The sequence below is a fragment of the Scatophagus argus genome, chromosome 2 (assembly GCF_020382885.2).
Source record: "Scatophagus argus isolate fScaArg1 chromosome 2, fScaArg1.pri, whole genome shotgun sequence".
In the NCBI taxonomy this organism is placed as follows: domain Eukaryota; kingdom Metazoa; phylum Chordata; class Actinopteri; family Scatophagidae; genus Scatophagus; species Scatophagus argus.
Window position 1 is genome coordinate 15,613,785 of NC_058494.1, and position 24,926 is coordinate 15,638,710.

The 24,926-nt window shown below is 39.2% G+C and overlaps 1 protein-coding gene across 6 annotated transcripts in view; it reads left to right on the forward strand.

The window, feature by feature from the left end:
• The window catches only part of tbc1d1 (TBC1 (tre-2/USP6, BUB2, cdc16) domain family, member 1), a 43,817-nt gene that overhangs the window by 3,290 nt on the left and 15,601 nt on the right, over window positions 1-24,926 (forward strand). The window contains exons 1-13 of one of the 6 annotated variants that reach the window (XM_046413409.1): window positions 2,333-2,612; window positions 12,161-12,751; window positions 14,464-14,553; window positions 14,655-14,759; window positions 15,569-15,701; window positions 16,163-16,254; window positions 16,990-17,106; window positions 17,353-17,472; window positions 17,756-17,904; window positions 18,619-18,876; window positions 20,082-20,279; window positions 20,696-20,809; window positions 20,947-21,080. In XM_046413409.1, coding sequence (XP_046269365.1) covers window positions 2,544-2,612; window positions 12,161-12,751; window positions 14,464-14,553; window positions 14,655-14,759; window positions 15,569-15,701; window positions 16,163-16,254; window positions 16,990-17,106; window positions 17,353-17,472; window positions 17,756-17,904; window positions 18,619-18,876; window positions 20,082-20,279; window positions 20,696-20,809; window positions 20,947-21,080 — 2,170 coding nt within the window. In that variant the 5' untranslated portion in view covers window positions 2,333-2,543. Of the gene's footprint in view, window positions 1-2,332; window positions 2,613-12,160; window positions 12,752-14,463; window positions 14,554-14,654; window positions 14,760-15,568; window positions 15,702-16,162; window positions 16,255-16,989; window positions 17,107-17,352; window positions 17,473-17,755; window positions 17,905-18,618; window positions 18,877-20,081; window positions 20,280-20,695; window positions 20,810-20,946; window positions 21,081-24,926 lie in introns of those variants that run through there. The other 5 variants (XM_046413381.1, XM_046413372.1, XM_046413390.1 and 2 more) reach the window with 5 other exon arrangements.

Genomic DNA, 24,926 nt, shown 5'->3' on the forward strand with positions numbered 1-24,926 from the left:
CACAGGACTATACATAGTGCACAAGGACTGTGTAGGCTTAACACACAGCACAGAAACTATACAAGACTATACATACTGCACAAAGGCTACAGATACAACACCAAGAAGCAGGACCGACCAGGACACGGTCCTGTGATGGAATGTTTGAGACAGCCATAAAGTGCAGGTAGGGACAGTATTGTACACAGTGTAAATAGTAATGAAGTGCATGTAGAACAGTTGCTCTAAACATAAGGAGGTATAAGGTGACAACGTGCATGTTTTGTTGTTTAGTCAACTCAGCCCACGTGACAATAAATGTGTACATTTTATCTGTCGTAAAGTTCAAAGTAGTTTCTGAAAGTCACATGTCACCAGTTCATCCAGAAGTGAAAGCCACAGTAGCATTTGGCCAGCATGCAGCACAGAATGCAGCGGACTGACTTTCTTTGGGACTGAATCTTATATGGAAGGTGTTCTCTTATGTTGTTTTTTGTTCTGTAGTATCTCCATGTGTTACACTTCTGGCATTTTCAGTTTTAAAATTCAATGTAAAATCAGAATTTTAGTTGCAAAATCAGTACTTTAAGTCAGACAGGTGCACACTGAGTGGAGTGCCCATGTGGTGCGCAGGAAAAACCCAGACAACCACCCCTGCAGAGATGTGGATTAATCTCCAGCCTGGCAGCAGGCATCATTGGAGGATTTGTACTTGTTGCTGTGCTAGATATTCTGGTAACACTTTACAACAGCTCCACCACTTTTACCACTGCATGAGCAGATTTAGGTGTTTATTAACGTCACTGTCAACAATTATAGCTCATCCTGTAGGCACCTAAAAGTAGAGACTGGTTTTTTAAACATGTAATGTGTAATAATGTGTGTGTGCGTGCATGCATGTGTGAAAGCAGTCAAACTTGTTTTTATGTTGAATATTTATAATATTTGCTGTACAATGATTTGTTTGCACATAGAGATGTGGGACATGAATATTTATTTTACAATAATATTTATTTTTAGTGTATAACCAGTAGCCCACAAATAATATTTATTTGTGTATAAACAGTGCATAATTTAGTAGCAACAAGTAACCACTGGGTGTCACCGCTGAAGTGGTCAGTGTCTCAGAGTGAACATTTTATACATTAACCTGCTGCAGTGTTATTTTCCCGCAACTGCTGTTTAATTAGTTCAGCTTAGTTATTTGTACTTAGAGTATTTTATTGCTCATTATTTATTGCTCATTAATTAAAAGTCACAAACAACATCCTCCTATTTTAATCATTAGTTGACCTCAGATTAATTTTGTTATTAGAAACTAGTATTGTAAATAACTTAAAACTGTTCTCATTTAGATATAATCACATATGATATCAACTAAATTATTTTATAATGATTTTTTTAATTAATTTATTTTTTTGATACATTGATCGCCATGATGTTAAATCTTTTTCATGTATGTGAGACAGAGTTCACTTGCGACTGGAAAGCTCAGAGGAATCTGACAAACTCTAATCTAATCTAATCTAATCTAATCTTTTTAACTTAATTGGAATTCAATCCCACAACTCCATCTACATTAGATATTAATGAATATTCACCAATAAATGTGTGATACTCCACACTCTCCTCCACTAAATATTGTATATCATATTTCTATGTAATTAAATACTATTAGTTTTTCATAATGGCTTTTGATTTAGTCCTACAGCTGTATGATCAACATGTGGGTATGACGCATTCCTGTATGTAAATGAAATAGAAGTAAAAGAACTGAATCACTCTCAAATAGGAACTGGTGGTGCCTATTTAAAGATGTGAAAAACAGATTAGAGGCAGCCTTTGTTACAGTAGTTTTCCGAGAAATGAGATAGTAAGGCTAATGGCAATGCTGGAAGTTACACTATCAAAGTAATCTACAACACAAACTGTTCTGTACTAAGGCTCTTAGCTTAACACAAAATTTTTATCAAATGTTGGCCAAAGGATCATGACATAAAGATGGGTGGAAACTTCTGGGACATCACCCAGCTATTCGTTCCCAGCTGCAGTGCATCCCGGGGGCATTCATTCCTGCTTGATTGACCGTGTTCTGCCTTACAGACAGGAAATACTGTTTATATTCAGACTGTGTCCACGAAGATAATAGATACAATCTGAAGCTTGTAACTGTAAAGTGAAAACCACCCCAAAACGCTGCCGCCTAAAGTTTGACCGACCCGGGACAGGAATTGTGTCCTACCCTTTCTCTCAACGTATTGGTGGATTTAGCTGCATGAAGTTCACCACAGTTAGTTAGAATAAAGTCGGACGTTGGTCGATTCGCCTTCAAAACAAAAGCAAAAAAAGTGTAGTGGGTAAAGGATATCTACTTGAAGGGATCGGAATTGTCTTATTTTGACATTGGTGATGTAGATGTATGTTTGTTGACTTGACGCTTAACCGCACTATCCTCGGCTTCAGGGAGGAAAATGAACTTTCCAATGAAGTATAGAAGTGTCCCACACTGTCAGAAACGAGTTTCGGGGAAGTAAGCGCTAAGATCTTGTTTTCTGTGAAGTTTTATGGCCGATGGGATGAAAGCACGATTCCAGCGCCTCAACCTTTTCAACATCAAACAAGAACCGAAAGATGTAAGTTGAGGTTTAAACCTTTGTCGGTGGGGTTTTGTTTAGTTTGTGCGCCGTGCTAGGTGGACAGTTAGCCAACTTCCAACTGGTGGTTAGCGAGCATTAACATTAGCCAAATTAGCGCGACCTGTACTTAGCCAAATTCAACAAGTTAGCTAGCTGTCGGTAACGTTGGCTACACGACTCCAGCAGAACAGTCGTTACACGTCTGATAGCGTGGGGTTTTTTTTACTCATTAATGGAGCATTAATATCTTTTCACCATAAATTATGTTACTGTCTTTTTTAGCCAAGTTCCCTGACGTACAGGCTTCCCTTTATGTCAAATGAGCCTGTTTGTGTGACAGTGTAATTGACAAGTGAACTGTAACATGGACTGCCTCTCGTTCTCTTTCCGGTAAGTGGATGGCGACTGCAGTAGTTGGTCAAGCACAACAACTTTACCATAACTGGTCAAGAAACTATGGGTGTCAAATGTCATCACTGAACGGTGAAGTTAGTTTGTTGGTTGTAATTATTGAGGGTCACTTAGGTTTTTACAGTTGATAACACAATGTATTGAATCATTGGGTGCTGTAAACAGCAAACACAGTGATTTACATTACATGAAAGGATGAAATTGTGAGTTATTCAGCATCTCATTTGAACTTTGAAACTTTTATGCATGTATTGAAATTCGTGGATGTGTATTTGGATGGGGTTTTTATTACCATGTATACTGTGAATACGATTTGTTACGGTTTATTTGCTGCAAACCATATTGTGTGTGGTGGTCAGAACAATATTGCTGCATCCTCACTGCTAGTGGTTGTATCTTTTGCATTAAAGTAAACAATTAGATGAGTTATTGAACAGTTGATTGACAGAAAATGAATCTGTAATGATACATGTGACAAAATCAGAGCTTACAGTTTCCTAAATATGAACATTTGCTGGTTTTAGTCTGCCCTAACAGTAGGTTGACCCTTCCTGCTTTTAGGTTTCAGACAGTTAGCAGGGCAATTATGTTACCTTTGGCTCTTGGACTACGTGATGGCCACTTTCCACCATTTTCTGACCAAATGATTAATAAATCCAAGAACAGTCTCATTTGTTTCAGAGACACCCGTATGGTGCATCATACCGGACAGGATCTCTTCTTTCTATAATGGTATTGCTAAACATGGTTTTTGAAACATATCATAATATCATCATCATATCATATCATAGCATAATCATTCTAGTTGTATTTTTTCCCATGACTGGAGGCAGGTAAAGCTGCTGGCAGTGGCTTACTGACTGTCAGACCTTTTATAAATCTGAGTACATGAAAATCCAGTCTGATTAGCTGCTGTAAACGCAAGCCAAATGTAGGTTTAGTGTGAGTGCGGGAGCGGGTGAGTGAGTCATGGCGATATCACCTCCAGAGCCATTGTGCTTATGCCAGGTCTTCTCTCCTGGAACAGGAGGCAAGATGTTTTGTATGCCGTATTAGTCACTCATCACAAAGTCTGCCTCAAGCTAACACAGCAATCTCTCTCTCTTATGGCTGATTTCAGACACTTGCCACATTAAAACCTTGTCCTAAAATAAGACATAATATCACAATCTGGACTGTGTAATATTTGGCCCTTTTTGCAGTTGCTTTTCGGTTCTCTGATTAAGTGCTTGTAATTTTGTGTGTGACAAACATGTCTGTAGGCTTTGACTATGCTATTTATCAGTTTATAGAGTTGTAGTGAAAGTATGTTGGTGGTGGGGATGCTGAAGAGTGATATTAACTTTGTTTTAATGAAAGATGGTCCTTGAAAAATATTCTCCACCAACTCCAGATTTACCTCTTTAAAGAGCTGACATGCAGTTTCCTCAGATAAAACAGCTGCCACCTGTGTCATCTTGGAAAGTAATCTAGGCAGCATTTTTATTGAGACCAAAAAACATGTTTTCAAAAGTGATGGTGGCTAATGATTACCAAAGTTGTCCAAGAGACACTGTAGTGCTTGGATTTCGAATTTCCTTTTTTCTTTTCTGCCATACCCTCTTCTTGTAATCCTTTGGTCTCACATGCTTTTCCCTCCCTTTTCATGTGACACACTCCTTGCGCTGTAGTAACAACAAGCTCATAAACTGGAGGCACCTTCCTGTCTGTCTTTAGCTGAGGTCGGTCCCTGTCAGTTATCAGTCTGCTTTTTGACTCCCTAACAGTCTTTAACTGTATCAATGAAATTGCTGTTACTTTTCCCTGTGAGCTACCCCTCACATTTAACATAAAGGCTCTTTCAGTCTTCTGGGGTGAGAACATTGGGGCTATCTGAGAACCTTCCTGACCTACTTTATTCTTAGCCAGGAGCTTTCTCTGACTCAGCACACCACATTGAAAACAAGCCCCTATGCTGTGTCCCTGTTATCACATTCAAATGAGTTTATCATCTCTGTCCTGCTTGCCTTGGTGCTTTTAAGTGGCTCCTTAATCCAAATAGAGTGATGTCAGTGTGCTGGACTCCCTTATGGCTGACCATGTATGCCACTCATTGACACTTCCTGCTCTACTACTGCCCTCCCCCAGTTTTCTCTCTTCTAGGCTTCACTTTCTGTAAGTGATGCTTCTAGACTTTGGACGTCTGTGAGCTCTGGATATGCTCCACGAAGCACAAGACCCAGGCACATGACCATGGAAAGTGTAGAAGTGGGACTTTTTGCTTCGCTCGTCATAATTGTTGTTTATTTTCTAGGATGACACTGGGATTTCAGGGACATTCCTCTGTTACTTCAAATTTTTACTTCCTGGCATCTTTAGTCATGATTATAAAAGTGAAATATCCATTTACACTGGTGATCAGTGTGACCAATTTGACCAGTCTGTTTCTGTCAAACACTTTGATAAAATTGGTGTATGAATAATTTTCTTAAAGTGTAGCTTTGTCCATGTTTTATATAGTTATTCTTTTATACAAATCATTTAGTATGGTCGGAACTAGATACTAAGTTACTTTTGTACATAATCTTTCTTATTCCACAACTCAGTTACATTTTGATTTGAGTGGCAGTGATATGTTTTTTCTTTCATCTTTGTTGGGCAAACTTTTGTTGAATAATAGTCAGATCTGGAAAATGCATTTGTGGTTTTTTTTTTGTTTGTTTACGAACTAATTTTACTAATAATTTTGTCCCTCACAGTCCTGGTAACTGACGATGAACTTTATGTAGTATCTTCACATGTGGTGTTTTTGCTCTCTTTGACAAACCCCTGAAAGTTGATTTTGTTTATTGCGCTGAATTGCAGCTTCTCATTTACTGGTTGTACTTGTGTAACTTCCCTCTTTTCAAGGTCAGTACTACAGTAGTTCTATTTAGTTCTGGCTTGGTGAGAGACACCATGGTTTTTCAGTGCTGTTTCTCCGTGAGAGACCAAGTCTGTGGGTCACAGCCTGAGGCTGTGTCCAGCTGCTTTCCTGTCTGAGATCAGCCTCATGTGAATGTTTCACTGAACAAGATACTGTATGCTGTGTTTCTGTAGCTAAGGCTGCTCTCTGAGGAGCAAACCCTTTCTCTAACTCTTTTCAATCCTCCTAATCCACAACTCCAAATCAGATGTTTCAACATTGTACAAGCAGACTATAAAAGGAAGGAAATTGTAGGAAAGGGTCTAAAAAGGGGGAGGTACCGGGTGACTTGTGATGATAACATGCAAAGAAATGAGTCCGTTCACATTCACCAAGGTGAATACATCCACAGCAAGCTATTAATGACTATAGCAGCCATTTCTGAAAAAATGGCCATGGCTTTGATCACAGAAACTGATAAAAACAGTGTTGTTTTAAGGCTGAAACAATTATTGATTTATAAGGCGATTAGTTTATAATTAAATATTTTGTCAGTTGTTTAAAGTTGTCGAAAAAGGCCCATCATAACTTCTGTGGTCCTCAGATTGCTTGTTTTATCTTAGCAACAGTTGAAATCCCAAACAAATATATAGCAGCAAATTCCAATATTTAAGAAGCAGCACCTGCTAATGTCAATGTGTTTGCTTTAAAATGACTCAAATTATGAATTAGTTATTAACATATTTGCCAGTCAATGTTCTGTTGATTGACTTATCAAATAATTTTTCTCTTCTCTCCTTTTTCAAACAAGGATTCATGAGAAATAGAATTTTAATCATTTGATATATTGCATGGTTATGAATACTTATGTGGATTTAGACTTTCTTGGAATTTAGAATTTCACCTGAAAATGTATTTGGGAAGGCAGTGACTCAGGAGAGGAGACTGTAATGTCACCATGCTGATCAATTCAGGAGCCATTATCAGTCAAACAAAACATAGGGAGTGAAACTGGACAAAGGAGGACTGAAAAGAGAAAATCTTAGAGAAAACAAATCCACCTCAGTCCAGAAGGGAGATCAGTCAGAGCAATGTCACACGCCATGACTAAAGCTATCTGTTGGTTCAAGTGTTTCAGAGAATCATGCAGTGAAAGCAGAAGGAAGAGGAAAGGGTAGATGGAGGAGGGAGGGGGTGGGGTAAGCCAAACAGATAAAGGTCTGTCATTAGTGGACAGATAGCAGACTCCACTCTTATGTCACAATTACACAAGTGGACACTAGAAGCAAGAGGGCGAGAAAGACGGCGTGTGGATGGTGGAGATGTTGGGTGTGCGGAGTAGAAACCATGGGTAGATGAAACACTAGTTAGACGTTGGTAGAAAATATAAAAAAAAACAAGCAAAACAGTTGTGCAGACATTGTGGTTCAGTGTGCTGTAGTTTTGGTGTCATGGGTATGTTGTCAGTAGATAGGAGGATTACATCTCCACTGGCTGCAATGATACGCCAGCCCCCCCCCCAAGAGCATGAAGTGGAAACGTTGTAAATAGACTAGATGCTCTTCAGATCAGCTGTTAACCCACCTCAGGTGACTTAGGCCTGAGAATGAGTAAACAGATCTCTCCTTGTCTCACCTGTTGTCTTCAGTTCAACAAGAAAAGGAGCCAGTGGAACAGAAAATGGGCCTGTCTTTATGTCTGCTGCCATATCTTTCTTTGGGAGTACATGTTACTCAAAATTCTAGTAAAATCAATACGTGAGTAAATGTACTGTGTTGTTTTTCACCACTGTAGTGCTGTTTTAATAAATTAAAAAAAACAGGGAATTTAATGGTCACAGTCATCCACTTAACTGGTGCAGGTTACAGTTGAGATAGAACAGAACACACAGTGTACCATACAAGACAAGTATTGTTTTGATAAAAATGAGCGCATGTCATGCCGATGCAAGACACAGCAGGACCAGGCTGGAAGTGCATGTGTGACTCTGCAGATTTAGTAGCTTCTCAGGCATCTCACATTAATGACATCACTGATGTGACTCAACCGCTGCTTCTGCTTTGCTCGTCTACTTCCTCCTTCAGTTTTGTTCCTTGGTCTGCTACGCTGCCGGTGTGGTGCAGTAAAATGGGTCCACAATAGCAGAAGTGTGTGTGTGTATGATGGCAGCTGCAGGTTATTATTTATTTGTTTTATTTTATTTTATTTTATTTTTATTTGATAAGTAAAAGTAAGGAAGCAAGTCTCCCAATTCTAAAAAACCTCAAAACTGTGTTATTTCTCCATTCCTCCTTTAAAAGCAAAACTGGATTTCCATATAGAAATTAACAAAATATTCCATCATTTAGGATGAAATATAATTTTTTTTGTTTTAGTTTATTACGGTTTTGTATATTTACATAGGGAAAGTTGTTGTGGGTAGTATAATTTATAATTCAGTGGTCCATTCAATGGTCCTTTTTTCCTCCCTTAGGGGGACTTGTATATAGCTGTATATTGTACTGTGTTTACTGTACTTTGTGAATTGTTAATTTATTTTACCTCTATATTTTTTTGTAACTGTTTTTGCACTTTTTGCTTTTTGCACTCTTTTTCTGTTCTTGCGAGCTGCACGACAAGTGAATTTCCCCACTGTGGGATCAATAAAGTTCATCTTATCTTATCTTATCTTATCTTAGTAGCCTGAGAAGTGTTTATAGATTTCTCAATACAATATCCATGTGTATCAAAGTGTAAAAATAGATTGAACAAGTTAAAAAAAATGCTAAGAAAATGTTGGGCTCATTTCTGTTTGACTTTTCTCTGTGTATTGGCCTTTAGTTACTGCAGTGATGCTGTAACTGTTGCTATTCATCATCAAAAGGCTACAAATCAACAGCACAGACTGTTCCTGTTGTTAACAAGTAAGATTGCCAAACTAATGTGTTGGTCACAGAAGGTCATCAGTGTACCAGCAGACCACACTGACGTGTTTACAAACCAAAAGGAAGCTGTGGTGCAATGAGATGCCGCCAGCACTACAGGTAGAAGGAAAAATATGTGCTTTTCATTTTGTGGTGAACTTTCCATTTAAATTGACAAGAGCCACAAAATAACTGAGCCACCATTCTGGGCTGCTAACCACTGTTTCTCTCACCTCACCTGGCCTTTCTTTAAACTGTTTTTTCTTCTGTCACATGGCTTTTCTGTCTTTAAAACTGGCACAAGCAATGTGTCAGACTGTTGTAATGGGCATGGAAATCCTATGTGGTAGTCATGGAAAGAGTGGTTGCAGAAAAGGATTTTGGTGTGAGTGAGAGCCTGGAGGTACAGCACATTTGTTCTAGACTGTCCTCATTCAACCCTCAGTGTCCACTTACATGCAGACCAGCCCTGGGTAAAAAGAATAGCAACGCAAAAAACTTGCAAATTACTTAGATGAACAAAAGTACTTTTGGATTTGATTTTGCTTTACAGAATGTATATAGTAGCCCATGTTTATTTTACACGTCAGTTATTTCGTGTGGGTGTGTGGGGTGTGGGAATAATGAACCGCCCTACATGAAAATATCCCGTAAGCTGGACAAGGGCAGCAAAGCATTTTTTCTGTTGTTCTGCTGTTTCAAATCCTGCTCTTTTTTTTTTTTACCAGTCAGACTTGCATGTGTGACTTTTGAAAATTAGTGTTTACATAGATTATATAAACTACATTCACAGCCAAGTAATACAGCAGTATAACACATAATCTCTTTATTTATAGAAGTTTCCTGAATAGAGTCTGTGATTGGCAGTGAGTGTAGTTGTGTGTGTGTAGTTGCTCAACAGGCAGAGCGGCGAACGTTTTCAGTTTACCATGTTAAATTTTTTAATAGCGAGCTGCCGACTGCTGGATCCATTTGGGATTTGAGCCACGGATGAAGTGTTCAGAGGTATAGAAAGGCACAACTGCGGCCTTGTGGTCCTCTTTACTACTATGCAACTACAATTGTCGATATCATGCGGGAGTTGATATTAAAAGACACGTTCAGCTGTTGAGTAAACTTAACGTAAAACTTCCTGCAGTGACCCAACAGTGCTGTCTGTGTCCCACATGAATCCCAAAATGAAAGAGGTTTACCGAGCCTTTCCCCAAAATGATGTAAGGTTTATGTCAGTTTCTCTGTGCAACATTCTTATTTAAATGATTAATGCAGAACGGAGCCATCTCACACAGCACACACAGCACACAGTCACTTACTGATGTGTACTTCACAGTGTCTGTAAGATTATGGTATAAATCAGACTCTTACTTTAAACAAATGACCACTGATCTAAGAAAAGTGACCTCTGCCCACTCTTAAGACTTGGCTACATAAAAATCCACACGTTTTTTGCTTCAATAATTTTCATTTTTGTATTTACAATTAAGTCATTTAATTATAATGTGAAAGGTCTCTCATACTGATGAACCCACAAAGACATGTGAAGTGTCTTTGCAGCAGCTCCTCTTGGCAAAGTTTTAGCATCTTTCAACTCATTGGTTTGCCTTTATGACCTACAACCTTGCCGTTTTTGTTCTCTCCTGCCACTCTTACCATTGGTTGTATGTGCGGCAAGCAGCTGTTTTCAGCATAAACCCACTGTACGCTCCTTGGCCAGCACCAAATGGCAGACACACAATGTTACAGGATAGCTGCTAAACACAGGGAAGTATTTAGCTGCTGAAGAGCCAAATATTCCCCTTGAAAGATGATGCAGACCAAACAAAGCTAGAGGGAGTGAATATTGGACTTAAATTTGTCAAGCTGCCAGAAACAAGACTTAGATTAATTATTAGGTTCCTCTTGTGTGCTCAGTATGTAAATATGCAACTGAGAGCTAACTTGTTCACTATGTTAGTATGTGATTGTTGTCTTTACAACCAAAGAAATCATAATGCTGCTATAATATTTAAGGACGTTTCCGTTTCAGTAGGGGCAGACTTCCCCTGCAGCGAATCTTCGGGGTACCTCTTTTTTGTTAACATGTCAACAGCAGTTTTGTGCCTTAAAGTTTTAATAGAAATTTTAAATGATTTCAATATTGCGTGCATGTGTTTATGACTGCAATTTACATGTCAGCTGGTTGGTGTATAATATGCATATTGGAAGTTCTCTGAAGTTGTGTTCTCCTTTGTCAGTTGCATTTTGAGTCTGTGTTACAATTCTTATGTGGGTGTGTGCAAGTGTACTCCTGTTTGCGTGTCTGAGTGTTTGCAAGTAGTTTTGTGTTAGTGGTAAGTAGGTGTGGATGATGGAAATGGTCTAGGTTTGCAGACCTTTAGACGAATAGGGTTTTTTTTGCTTTTTCTTTCACTCACACACCAACAGTGCCATGCTCAGAGTATTTAGCTTGCGTGCTGAAATACTCACAATACAAATTTGACAAGATGGTAAACATTCTGCTTGAAATAGTTTTATATGAAATAAAAGTACACATTACAGAGTACACATTTATGGGGTGTGAAGAGGGAAAAAAGGAAAAGAGGGAACAGGGAACGCCTGTGAGACAAAAAGCTCCCAGTTAGGCATCTTTTCAGCACAGTATGATATTCTGTTCCAGTGAACCATTACACACCATATGGTATGTTAGCTCATAGTGAGGTGTGGCAGCTACATTGATAAATGGAACATTTGTGGTTCCTAAGTATTTATTTCAGTGTAAATATTTAAGCGACTAGCCACCTGTTTCTGGATATGTTCTATCAGTGTTGGGGCTGTATGAGCATCCAGTCAAATAATACTTTTAGAAATGAAGAAGACAGGTAATGTTTACAAGCTGAAGTACCTGAAGAGACACCCTTTGTTGTGGCAATGGATATAATCTTATTGCAAGAGAAACTGTCCTATTCAGGAGCTACTCTGCATACATTTTCCGATGTTCTTCACCTGATTTCAAATTATCGACTCTCTTTATCTTCTGTAATTTCATTATTGTTCGCTAATATAAATTTTGCCATTGTTCAGGCAAATATTTATCAACCCAACACACATTGTGTATCCCTTGGTTGTATATTTCCAATTATTGACTTTTCTGCATTGAAGCATAATCTTTCAAGAGAGAATTGATCTAAGATCTAATTTTTTTCTCCCATCTACATGCCAGATAGAAGCCTGAAATCGGTAGTGTATTTTGAATCTGTCTGTGCTTATGTGTGATCAACCTCATTGGTGTAGTTGTACACTGGCCACTCGGATGTAATGTTTTATTCCAGTACTTACAAGTTCATGTCTCCTGCGTGCTATCCCTCCAGGTTCCTGAGATCATCAGTACGCTGAGGCAGGCTGGCAAGAGCTCGGCACGCAATGATGACGTCACCATCCTTTCCAACAAAACTTCCAGTGGAGGCAGTGATCCCTCTGAAACATGTTTTTCTTCTCTGTCCACAACAACAGCCACCAGGGCACCCTCTGTTGCTGTGTCTCCAACAGCCTTTGCCAAAAAGTTTGAGGTACTGTTTTGTGGCCGCGTGAGCGTGGCTCACAAGAAAGCCCCTCCTGCCCTGATTGATGAGTGCATCGAGAAGTTTAGCCAGTTGCATGGCTCAGGGTCAAGTAATAAAGGACAAAGTGGTGGGGGGTTGACAGGTGAGCTGAGGAGGGTATTAACCTTCCCTTCCAATGGACTTGGGGGTGGTGCCATTGGCAATGGTTCTACAGGGAGCCCAACGACTGGGAAGCGTCCTGTCCTGTTTAAAAAAGACCCCAGCTTCCCCTGTCTGCAGGCCCTGGATGAGAATGGACTCTCGCCAGAGATCTCTCACACCAACACTACTCACTCACACGCCCACTCGGCTGGAGTACAGCCCACCAGCGTGCAGGAGAACAGGACCATGTTGTTTACGGTAATTTTCATGAATGGACACACACACACAAATAATAGCGAGTATGCTCTAATTACTCTGCTTCTATTCTGTGTACTCTATTTTATAGTTGGACTTCATGACAATAATTGATTCCCAAGAAATCAAACAAAATTTGAAGATTAAACCAAACCAATTAAATCAAGGGAAATTCTTGCAGTGCAAATATATGAATATTAATATATTAAGAAAGAGGCAGATTTAAATATACTAAAAGTCAAAAATAACAAGTTAATAGAAAGAACCGTAAAAATGGGTTACAGTCTTCAATAATCTCCAGTGTCACAGTAATGTGATTCACTCATTCAGTAGTGCATAGGACCTTGGTGCTCAATTACAGAAAGAAAAACTGTAGAAATATACATCTTGTATAGAGCTGGACAGGAAAATATAATCATGCAAATGAAAATGTTCAGTTCCTGAAGCCTGTCAGCACTGAGCGTTGCTGAAATGCAGTCTTTCAGCATGTGTTCTAATGAAGGAAAAAATCATTTTGGGTGGTGCAGTAGTCTCATGCTCTGTATGACAGTTCAGGATAGGCCCGGTCCAACTGAAAATTACAGAAATATATGTTTTTGAAAGGATATCTAAAAGACATCTTTTATTTATATAAGATGGTTCTTCTTAGAAGTGCAATTTAGCATTCCCCTAAATAAGGGTTCCTCTTGCACATTCGCTGATAAAGGTCACAGAGAGACAGAACAAAAGAGAGACAAAAATATAAATCCCCTAATGACTCAGCAAATGCTGACTGCTGCTCAAAATGAGCTCAGTCACACTCCCCTTGTTCGCCTCCGTAACCCCCTGCCAACAGGAGTTTTCCTGTTTGTCCTCCAGATGGGAAGTGGTGACCACTGGCACAGGAACCACCAGGGCCTGTTGCTGTCCCTCTCAGCAAATACAGACACATTATTGACACTGATGATACATCCTGCTGCTGCCATTGATAGGTCACAGAGTGACCTCATCCTGGTGAAATCATCCCCTCAGTTTCAAAGACAAATTAAAACCTCCTTTTTTCTGCAGAAAGAGTGCGATTGTGTGATTTATGTTTGATACAGAAGTACAATGAAGGACAACTTGTTCACAGAAATAGAAGGTGTGGTTACAGGGGTGAAGACTTGGGATTTAACAGAATTGAGATCACTTATTTTTTGTAAACCTGAGAGTTCCTTCTTAAGGTTTAGGAGTGATATTGACTCATATCCTGATGATGGTATTAATGGGGATATCCCCTAAAGCAGAACTGTCCAAAAAATTCCTCGGTACTTTTTGACAAGAGAAGAAATTCAGCTGCCTCATTTGACAAATCCAGTTATTAAAAAAAAAAAAAACTAGAAATATTATTTTTGGGTTCCCCTTTTTACCAGTTTAACTTGCTCCTATATGAATTGTTTTTTTTTGTTTGTTTGTTTTTTTGTTTTTTTACTAGCCATTACCAAAAAACAACAAAACTAACAAAGACTGAAGGTTATTGTCATGTTTAGTCTTATCCGTTTTGCTCTGAAACTTGTGGCAAACTACACGATACTGTGTTCACCTGCCGCTGTTTTCTCAAACAGCCTGATCCTTACTACACATGTGCAACTCTTGACAGAGTTAAGAAGGACACGAGATATTGCAATTCTGTGAAAACCTACGCGCGCACAGAGAAATTTATTCAGTCTGTTTCTTTGTGTTTTCCTTTGTTTTAGGTGGGCAGGTCTCAGATCTACTTGGTTAGTCCAGACACTAAGAGAGTTGCCATAGAGAAGAGTTTCAGAGAAATCTCCTTCTGCTCACAGGTATGAAGTGCTACGTTTCTTCCACCTAATTGTCTTCTTAGGCTTGTGTGCAACTTTAAACTTAACCTGCAGCCACAAACCACCTGATCCTTTCTCTCTAGGGTATCCACCACGTGGATCACTTTGGCTTCATTTGCAGGGAGACAGTGGAAGGAGGGAGCTGTCACTTTGTGTGCTATGTTTTCCAATGTGCTGATGAATCACTGGTGAGAGACAAATCATGCAAGGAAAGCGTAATAGAATACAGCAGGAAATGGATGAGGCATGTTGTGTAAAAAAAAAAAAAAAAAAGACTGTTTGCCCTTTTTTTATTAATATTCAGCCTCCAACCAGAGAAGAAATCCAAACAGCCACATTTCTATCATTCCAACTAATTCATTCTTTTGTAATGCACATGTACACAGCTTTTATATAGCTGTCCATGTGAATAAAATGCACAGCTGAGCATTATGTGTATTTCTTGCAACAAATTCCACGTATCCTTTCGTTTCCATATCAACATTCCCCACTCAGTGCTCAAATTTGATCACCCTAGTTTAATTTAACACCTCACAAGTTTGCTTGGGATATAAATGTGAGTGCCACAATGCATGAAGCTGATATTTTCCATCATTTTTGTTCTCTATCAATCAAGATTAAATTCTACTCTAATTCTTTGCCTATGACTAAGGGCATCTGTGCTCCACTGAGTCATGATGTGCCAAAAATTCTCTCATTTGATGGATGTACTCCATTGTATAATAGAAAGCTAAGCCGGTTTTGTTTATTTTAAATATAATATCCATCTACCCAGATTTCCCACTTATGAAACTTACCTTGAATTAGGATCCTAAATATTAAAAAAATCCATGTCCTTTGGTCAAGAAAGGGAAACAGGCTGAATTTGTTCTAATAATTGTTCTACATATTGGAATCTAGTGAAAGCAAACTGATAAATGCACTGAAATTATTGACAAGCTGTATGATAAAGTTTGGATGAATGAAAAAGCATAGGGTCTGTATTTTGCTCTTCCAGGTGGATGAGATCATGCTGACTTTGAAGCAGGCGTTCTCTGTGGCAGCCCTGCAGCAGAATGCCAAGACCCAGAGCCAGCAGTGTGACAGCTGTCCCATGCAGCAGCTCCACAAACTTTGTGAGAGCATAGAAGGTAGAAAGCTGTCCCTGCACTACTTTACAGTACGCCCTACAGAAACACACAAATTATCAGAGTCTGGTGAATGTCATGGCCGTGATTTTACTCTCTGAACATCTCTGAATACTGAGATGTGAGTAAATGTTTTGAAGGATAAGTGATGGCCATATTTAGACATGCTTTACATAAAGTAGAACTGGACAAGGCTTTTAGTAACTAGCTCTGGTTGAATTGAGGCAGGGTTGATTTGATGAATGAATATAGATAACTTGCACAAATACCACAGGTATAAGGGGATGTCATGCGGTATTATGAGACTAAGAAAGTAGGACAAGAAGGTACCATTTAAGAGGGCAGCACCATTGACCCTGAGTACCATACATACCCTATGAACTTACACCTACAATTTGTATCTGGAGGGAGACTAGCCTTGACTGCAGTGTGGTTTTCTTTAATTTTGCATTGACATTTTTCAGGTTTGCACCCATCAAAAACCAAGCTGGAGCTTCAGAAACATTTGGCCACTCTGGACAACCAGGAGCAAGCTTCAGTCTTTGAAAACACTATGGTATGTGGTCTGTTCTTTCTGATGCACCTGCAGGGCAGTGTGTTAATTCTTAGTCCTCTATGAGATGACTGCAACTGGAAACAAACAATACAGTTTAGAAATTAATTTAAAGTCATCAGGACTGAATTCCCTGTGAAAAAGAACCACAAGTCTTTGATGTGGAATTTACAGCAACACACTGATCCGTCTCTATGCGTGGCATGCAACTCAGCTTTTGAGTCTCTTCTCAGCACAAGTGGATTTGTCTGATCAAACATATCCATTTAACCATTTGCAATGAATGATGTAAATTTATTTAGGCATCATTGTCGCTACAAATTCTTGTTCAATTCAAGTTGGGTCTTGAGAGGCAAAGTAAATATTTTTCGACAACTCTGCTGACTTCTGCTGGTGATGTAGCTGAACTGCGACATAGCAACAGTGCTGAATGGGTCCCATCAACTTATTACTGTTTTCTAATGTTAATATGAGAACTTTTGTTTTGTTCTGTAGTACAAATACAATATTCAGTGGGCTTGTAAGTCTTCATATAATCTCCTCCTGACCGTGGATTTTGGTCCTTAATTTAGCCTTAAATTGTAGCAACATGCTGCACAAAGCTGCGTCATGTATCAAGCACAGTCATGTAACGTTATGGATGTCACAGTTGAAACAAACTTTAGCTGAACACTATTTTTATATCAAACTGTAGTTCACAAAGAAAGTAATGTAAAAGTTTGAATTTGTGTGATTCAGAGGGCTCGTCCCAAGAGCGATCAGGAAGAGAACGAGTTGGTGATGGCCTCTTTGAGGAGTCTGTACGAGGAGAGACAGAGGAGCCATCAGCACACACTGTCTGGAGACAGCAAACAGGTAACTTATATACACTATATATACACTAATGTACCAACTCGCTCTATTTCAGTTACGTCCTGTGTTTCCTCCAAAGTGTCAGCAGTTCTACACCAGATTAGTTCACCAGGAAAGATAACTGGGAAAAATTCTTTTCTTTCAAGAGTCATACGTGTGACTACCTTCCTCACTCTTTGTGTCACTCACTGTCTTGCTTTCTGACTCTGCCTCACTTTTTATCTTCACTTTCTCTCCATGTGTATGTAGGTGTGCGAGGAGGCAGCTCCAGCCCCGGTGGAGCAGCTGAGCAGCAGTCGGCAGCGGCTTGAGCAGTTTAAGAGTCGAGCCAAGCGCTCTCTCACAGAGTCCCTGGAAGGGATCTGGAAGGTAACAGAGCGCTTAATGTCATTGTTCTGTATTATATATTCAGCAGTGTATGCACATGTATATATTACACTATGTTTTTATTATTTGTTGTCTGTGAAACAACATAAAATACAGGTATTGTTCACACACATAGTTTGTGTTTTCATAACTATTAATCCTTACATTTTGATATGTTTGATAAATAGTCAAGGACCTTTATAGTGATAAAGGTCCTTGACGACATGCAAAAGCCACATACTGTATATCATTGTATATGTTTTTATTTATTTATTTATTTTTGCAGGGGAGCAGCAAGGCCAGAGCCCAGAGGGACAACAGTATAGGAAGTGACAGTGGCTCCTCCATTTGTACAATCAAAAGCAGCCAGGACCAACCTTGCCTAGATGACCCCCTGCCTGCCTCCTCCCAGCTGCGACCCACCAGCCCACTCAGGTCAACATTTTTACACACACGCCCACACACTGACTCATGTTATGGGTCAGAACGATCAGTGCCAAAGGTCAGAGCAATTCCACTTGTTTTTTATATTTACAAGGGTTTTTGTGACACATGCCTGTTCTTTTATCTTTACCGTCAGCAGCAGTTAAGACCAGTCCTCCTTAGACAGTGACAACAGCTCTTGGTATGGGCTCCCAGAAAAGAGGAACACTGGGAGCCATTTATAGACTTATTTTGGTTTCTTTAGGAAAGACCCGTCAGAATGGGGCCTGGGAAGTGAGCTTGCAGTGGAATCCCCTGTGCCTAGATGAGTAAAGTAATGTAGATCTGCTGCAAAATGTACCCAACACAAACATCATTTTGTGTTGGGGTCAGCTGTGATCAGAGCACCCTGTGTATAGCAATCAAATGTAATATTGTTTAATTTTATTGAAAAAACAACTGCTCCATCCACTCAAGTTGTTTTTCTTTTTTTCTAAAAGCAACTGGCAATTCATCTGATATGCATTATGACCGATATTTGTACATTTGAAATCTGTTTATATAAAAATTGTTTTATATATAGCAAACAATGCAATATTGTAAAACTGAATGAGCCTTGAATCTACAGTAAATGTGCTTAAACTTAAATTGAACTTTCTTAGACTGAAGATGAATTTTAGTAGCTAAAAAGTGCATATTATAAACTTAATTCCTCATCATCTTCAGGTGCCACAACTCAACAGGAGACCTGAAGCGCCTTGGCTCCTCACACCCCCAGTCTCCCCCGTCCTCTTCCCCCAGTGATACTCAGCCACAGGGCTTCCGCCGACGTGCCAGCACTTTCAGCCACCCTCCTACCCCTTCTTCAGTAGAGTGCTCACCTGTACACAAACTAACTCACACGCAGCAGGACCCTACTGCAGCTACCAAGCCCAAGCTTGTACGACACTACTCCGTCAGCACAGACTCTCCACACCAGAGCAAGTAAGGACAGTGTGTGTGTGTGTGGGTTTGTGGTTGTGTGTTGGTACAGCTACATTATTAAGTGTGCTTTTGTATTTATTGCAAGTTTTCACAAACCAGAAAAAAAATAAATAAAGCAGAAGTAGATAAGCAAGAGAAATGAGGGAAAGTGCACTGCGTATTGCAGTTTCATTATATGTGCTTCTGTGTAATTGTGTGGTTGATAGTAATTATGTGGTTGAATATTCAGTATGAAAGTAAACTTACAGAGTCAAGTCTATATAAATGGTGACGAGCAAGTATAAGCCTGTGACAGCAGTTTCATGGGTGGTTGAACACTTGTTCAGCGGCGCGTGTCATACACGTTTTGTCTGTGAGGGCAGGGGTATTTGTGTTAAAGGGAAACAAGGCCCTGTAAATCGGCCCTAAGGAACCGCATATTGGAGTGTACGGCCTGCTTAATGCATGAAGTAGTAACTGTCAGAATAGCGATGCTCTTTGTTTTGTCAGTTTTGTTTCCTCTGCTTTTGAACCTAACTATTCTAACTAGTGTAACGTTGACAAGATAAGGAAGCATGTGGGAGCCTTCACAGTTAAAGGGGAACTTCACAGATTCACTTCACGAGTCTGGTAACAGGTTTTTACTGTACCCTGTTAGAGAGGGTACCACTTCATATGTAAAGCAAGTTGTTTAAAGCCTTTAGTGGCTATAGAGGGAATTTGGGGGATTTCTAATAATTCACTTCAAGTTGTTGGTTGGTTGGAACTGAAGACTGCATGTTTACAAAAATGAAGGAAATCTGGGAGTATGGAGTTTGAAAAAAGTGAGGTTACCAGAACTCTTTATCTCAATGCTCATCTCTGCCTCAGGACAGCACCTTGAGGCTACGTTAGTCGCTGTTAGCATAACACGTATTCGGGTTTTGTGCTGCATTATGGATAATGTTGTGGCCAGATTGCACGATAAATCAGGAATACGCTTTTAATACTACGTATTATAAATACTGGTGGAAAAGTCAAATAAATACAGAATATTATATGGCTTTATTTATGGTTATGTTAAACCAGGAATGGTCAGTTTTTGCAGTTTATAACAATATTATTGCTAAGAAGTTTGTGATGATCAACCAAAAATGTATATCTGCTCCCAGCTCTGCTTTCAAAATACGTCTTTCTCTTATTTTCCATCCTCTCTCTTCACTCTTTTTATCACTTACTTATTTCAGTGTCTTTGGCTTTTTTTGCTTTCTTTCTCTTTGCTCTCTCTCTCTCTCTCTCTCTCTCTCTGTATTTGTGCTGTTTCTCAGACATGTCACAACCGACTCCACCCTTCCTCCTGTTGCTCCCTACCCTTCATCTCCCTCTCCTCTCCTCCCCCATCATCCTTCCTCACCTTCTGCTGGAGCCTGGCTCAGTAAAAGAAGGTGAGAATCCTGCAGTGGCTTTCTGCTTGACTCATGCAGTATCTTCATGCAGTTTCTCTGCACTCATAAATTGTTCACACCTTCTTTTGACCTTGTTGTCAGTGTTACTATGTAAGGCCCACTTCAGACAGAGAAATGCTAAATATGTAACTCACTAGTTGACAGTTTTGAAAGGTGATCCAAGCTGCGTCTCCTGAAAGGCTGAACCATTTTCAGTTTTTTTTTTCACTTCAACACTGTGCATCAAAAAGCATGGCCATGTCACTGCTCCTCCGAATGCCAGAAGTCACATCCTTACATTGAAGTCAGTGGAGTTCAAAAGAATCTGCATGTGTCTCTCTGGATGAACAGGGCCTAAGTTTCTATATTTTCCATTCTCTACCTGCTTTTTTTTCATCTCTGTCTTTCCATCTCAGTACTCTGGGTGGTCTGCGTGCTCGTCTCCACTCCTCTTCTTCTGTCCCTAATTTTCTGAAATTTCAATTTCTGGCCACTGTCCAAGAGAATGATTCCCCCGAGCCAAAGAGCAGGTACACACACATGTACACCAACCGATCACGCTCATGTTAGCGTGTCGCACATTAAGGATTACTTTAATGTGTGTTACAACCTACTGAATGTTTTTCAGGGAACATTGTATCACAATTCCTGCTTGTTTGTTTTTCAGCGATGTAGCAGCTCTGTCTACACCAAGTGCGTCATGTGGGGTAGGGGAAAGTCCTCTGCGCAGTCACCGCCACTCATGGAGGCAGCAGATCTTCCTACGAGTTGCTACGCCTCAGAAGAACACAGAAACCAGTGGTGAGTACTGTGTGAACATGCTGTTCAATCAGATTATTTTGCAATTTCTCCAAGAAGGTGGTCATGCTGCCATACCATTTAAATACACGAAATACACTGGAGCAAAAATCTCGGTTGTTTTGTTTCACTTTTATTCACACTAAAGTTAGATAGTGTGTCCATATTTAGAGAGAGGTCAAGCTGAGTTGGAAGCAAGATGACAGATGCATATGGAATTACAACTCGGTCGCTGCTTGTGTGCATGAGCACCGATGTTGTGTGTGTTGTGACTGAATTTTAAATATATAGTATAATATTAGAATTGTGGTAACTTTGCCAAAAATAATCTGCTCAAATCATAGAATCTCGTTTTTTTTGTCTTTTTTTTTTCTAGTTTTTCACAGTGTAAGTTTCAGAGTTTCAAACCAAAGCAGCGAGTGAGAACGCTGCCAAAAATCACGCGATCGCAACCTCACAGTGGTGTTTCGTCCGAAAAGCCTCAGGTTTACACCATTCAGCACTTTTATTGCAAACCTAAATGTAGTGGGAGAACAGTGACACATTTGAAACTCTGAAAACGTGAGGGTGAAACCAGCACGGTTTGTTGTTAATGGGAGGTTTGAAACTCTGCAAAAACAAACACCAGTGTTGCACCCAGAGCTCACATACAAAATGATGTTTGCAGAAGATTTTAACATTTCAAAACTCCAGTTTCAAGGTTTCAAAACCTTTTTTTTGCAAACATGCCACAGCAGTTTTCAGATCTCATATTACAAGGTTTCAGCAGTTTTTTGCAAACTAATGTGGTGGGACAATCATGCCATATTTGAAACTCTGAAAATGTATACTTAAAAACAGCAAGGATGCAATAAGAGGTTTGAATCTCTGAAAATGTGAAACTGAAACTCTGTAATATGCATGTTGCACTTTTATTACTGAAAAATAAAAATTCAAGTACAAAATTTTGCTTGCAGAGATTAAACTTTTTTTTCAGACTTTCAAAATACTTTTCAAGGTTCCAAAACTTATTTTCAGACTTGCAATTTCAGGTTTTCAATTTTCAAACCCTGACTTTGAATGATTCAAAACGTTTTCTTTCTTTCAGATTATGGTAGGATTCTAATCCCATATGTAGCATTAAAGAGCTTTGACAGGTGAAATGTTCTTCTCATTAGGATTTCTTTGCATGCTTCAGTTGTATACTACAACGTCTTGTTCTTACGAAGAAGACAGCTCCAGGTCGAGGCACTTGTGTAAACACACATGCAGGTCTGGGTGTGTAGACAGTGTTGCAGTGACAGAGTTTTTCCACTCTGTGTCACTGTTTCACTTAACATGATGGTAAATGTTAAAAAGGGGGGAAGAGAATGAGAATAGATCAGTTCATCACACCTCTCCTGTATGAACTTGAGTACGATATTATCGCCTCCCTCGTGGCAGTTTTTCATCTATCTGCTAAATTCATCCTCTGTTATTTTTTAGGTGGGTATAGTAAACTGATACTAATGTTCAGTCATGCAGTTTTGGTTTGCGTTGTGGAGAGCTGCGGGATTTAATGCACTGAAAAGTGGTACACACTGCTGATTTACTTTCCTCTTGAAATCCCAGTTGATGAACATGATAAAGTAGACTGGTAATATGTTTTGTTTATTTTTGTTTTGTGCCTGTGAAGACTAAGTACCCAAAACAACTATGCTGGCAATTTATATTCCTGTTCTAAGGTAAAACTGATTAAAGTATGGCTAGAAAGGCCAATGTCTTTCTCAACAAGAGCTGCACACCCTCTTAGTATCTAAACTCCAGAGCAAACTAACCAGAGACTTACATTGTCATTACACTGTGACTGATTGACGTGATTTATGCTTGTGTTGCAGCTTACATTTTTTTGGTTTTCGCGCGCCTGCCTGTGCATTCATGGGATCGTGCATGTACCTGCATGTCTTCAGATCTTGTGTTTTCATAATTATATGTACTGTGTGTGTGAGACAGAAGTGTTGATAGTTGAGATAGTTGGGTTTGTCACACTGTAGCTCTACTGTAAGGCCTTGTAAGAGCGTACAGAAAAACACTCATGGAAATAAACACCTATATATTCTTGTATAAAAACATGTTCATACACGGTACCTGAAATTGGCAAAACAGAGGAAGCAGCTTCTTTATTACACTTTATTACATCAGTGTTAATATATTTGTGTTTGGGGAGTTGTAAGAGCAGGAACTGCACTTCAGCCAGCTTGTACAGTTGATTTCAGTGAATTATGGTACCAGCAATGGCTTATTTTTTTAAATGAATTGCTAAATTATTTGTTTTAGAAAAGAAAATAGTGAAAACCAACAGCAACGTCCACATTTATGTCTTCAAATGTCTTTGAGACAATCCATAATGTTTATAATCTTATCATATAGATAATAAGCAAAACCTCACATTTGAGTTTGAGAGGTTTTTCTTGACAGTTGACCTTCTCCTTTTAAGCTCTTCTCAGTTTGGTAAAAGAGAGAAACTTGAATCTAGGAGATGTTCAGTTATATTTTTTCTGTTAAGTAAGGAAAATAGCTGTAAGAAAATTCCCCTTATCGACATTTTGCGAGTTTTTTTTTGTTTACTGATTAAGAGAGTGCGTAAAACCTAGCAAGCTTGCCACTCGGCTTGTATAGATCTCCCAGCTGAAACTGAGGAAGTGGTATTACAAGACAGGACAGGCTGAGGTTAACTGGTTAGCATTTTAACTTCAGTGGATAACTCTGCAACACAGTACCGAGACATCTTTAGAATGATGTCAACATTATTGTTTCATCACATCCTTCACATTCACAAACAAAATTCCTGACCATACCATACAAATTGCACTTATAAATGGGGTTGTGTTATTGTAGTCTTTACCAGCAGTTTACTGATGTGGTATTCAGTCATGTTGCAAACTCCTTTTTAAAATGTTAATTTTTACTTTATATTCTTACAGAAAACAGAAAAATTCACCATTTTGTGTGTCTGTCTGTGTGTGTGTGTTATTTTAAGGACTATCATCAGAGCATAAGCATGACGGTACTGTAGCGGATTTTTGCTAAGAGGGATGAAGAGTTAGGAAAAATAAACGAATCTGAAGTGCTTACTGGCACTGATCCCAAAAAGTGAACAATAGGATATTCTGTCACGTGGCGTTGGATCCACCTGTGGTGATGACACAGAAGGCATAATAGAGATGGCTGTTTTTAATATAAGTCATCCAATCCCAGTGTTGTAGCGTAATAAGACTGACATTTGTATCTTCTATTTCAGTTGTGGCTTTTTACAGAGATATAAGTGAAATAACAAAAAGACATCATAAGAAAAAACACTAATGTTAATGTACTGCAATTAAATTACACTTACACAGGCAACTTATGGATATTAAATTTTCCTAAGTCCTCACAGCAAAGGACCACCCCAATAAGGAGAACCGTCAATATTAGACCCTTAACACTGACTGAAAGGCACTTAACAGTAATAGGATATTTTTGCTAAAATGTGCAGAAATTCATGCACCGCTGTCTGCCACTATGTCTTCTCCTATGCTACCACTGGGGGGTGCCAAAATTTAAAATTTCCAAATTCGCAAAAGACATTAAATCTTTCCATACAGTTCACTCAGTATGTCTCTCATGAAGTCTAAACAACAACTGAGCATAATAACCTTCACAGCGGTGAACTTTTTTTGCAGCAGTAATGGATTACATTACTCTGAAAGCTTCTGTTAACTTTTTACACGCCCCTCTGGAATCTGGATTTGGGTTTATTAAATGCACCAGGAATGTTGGACTAATGTGACCTTTTTATCCGCCTTTTCTCTGAACATGCTACTCAAATAGGATTAGCAAGGTTTAGGCCTG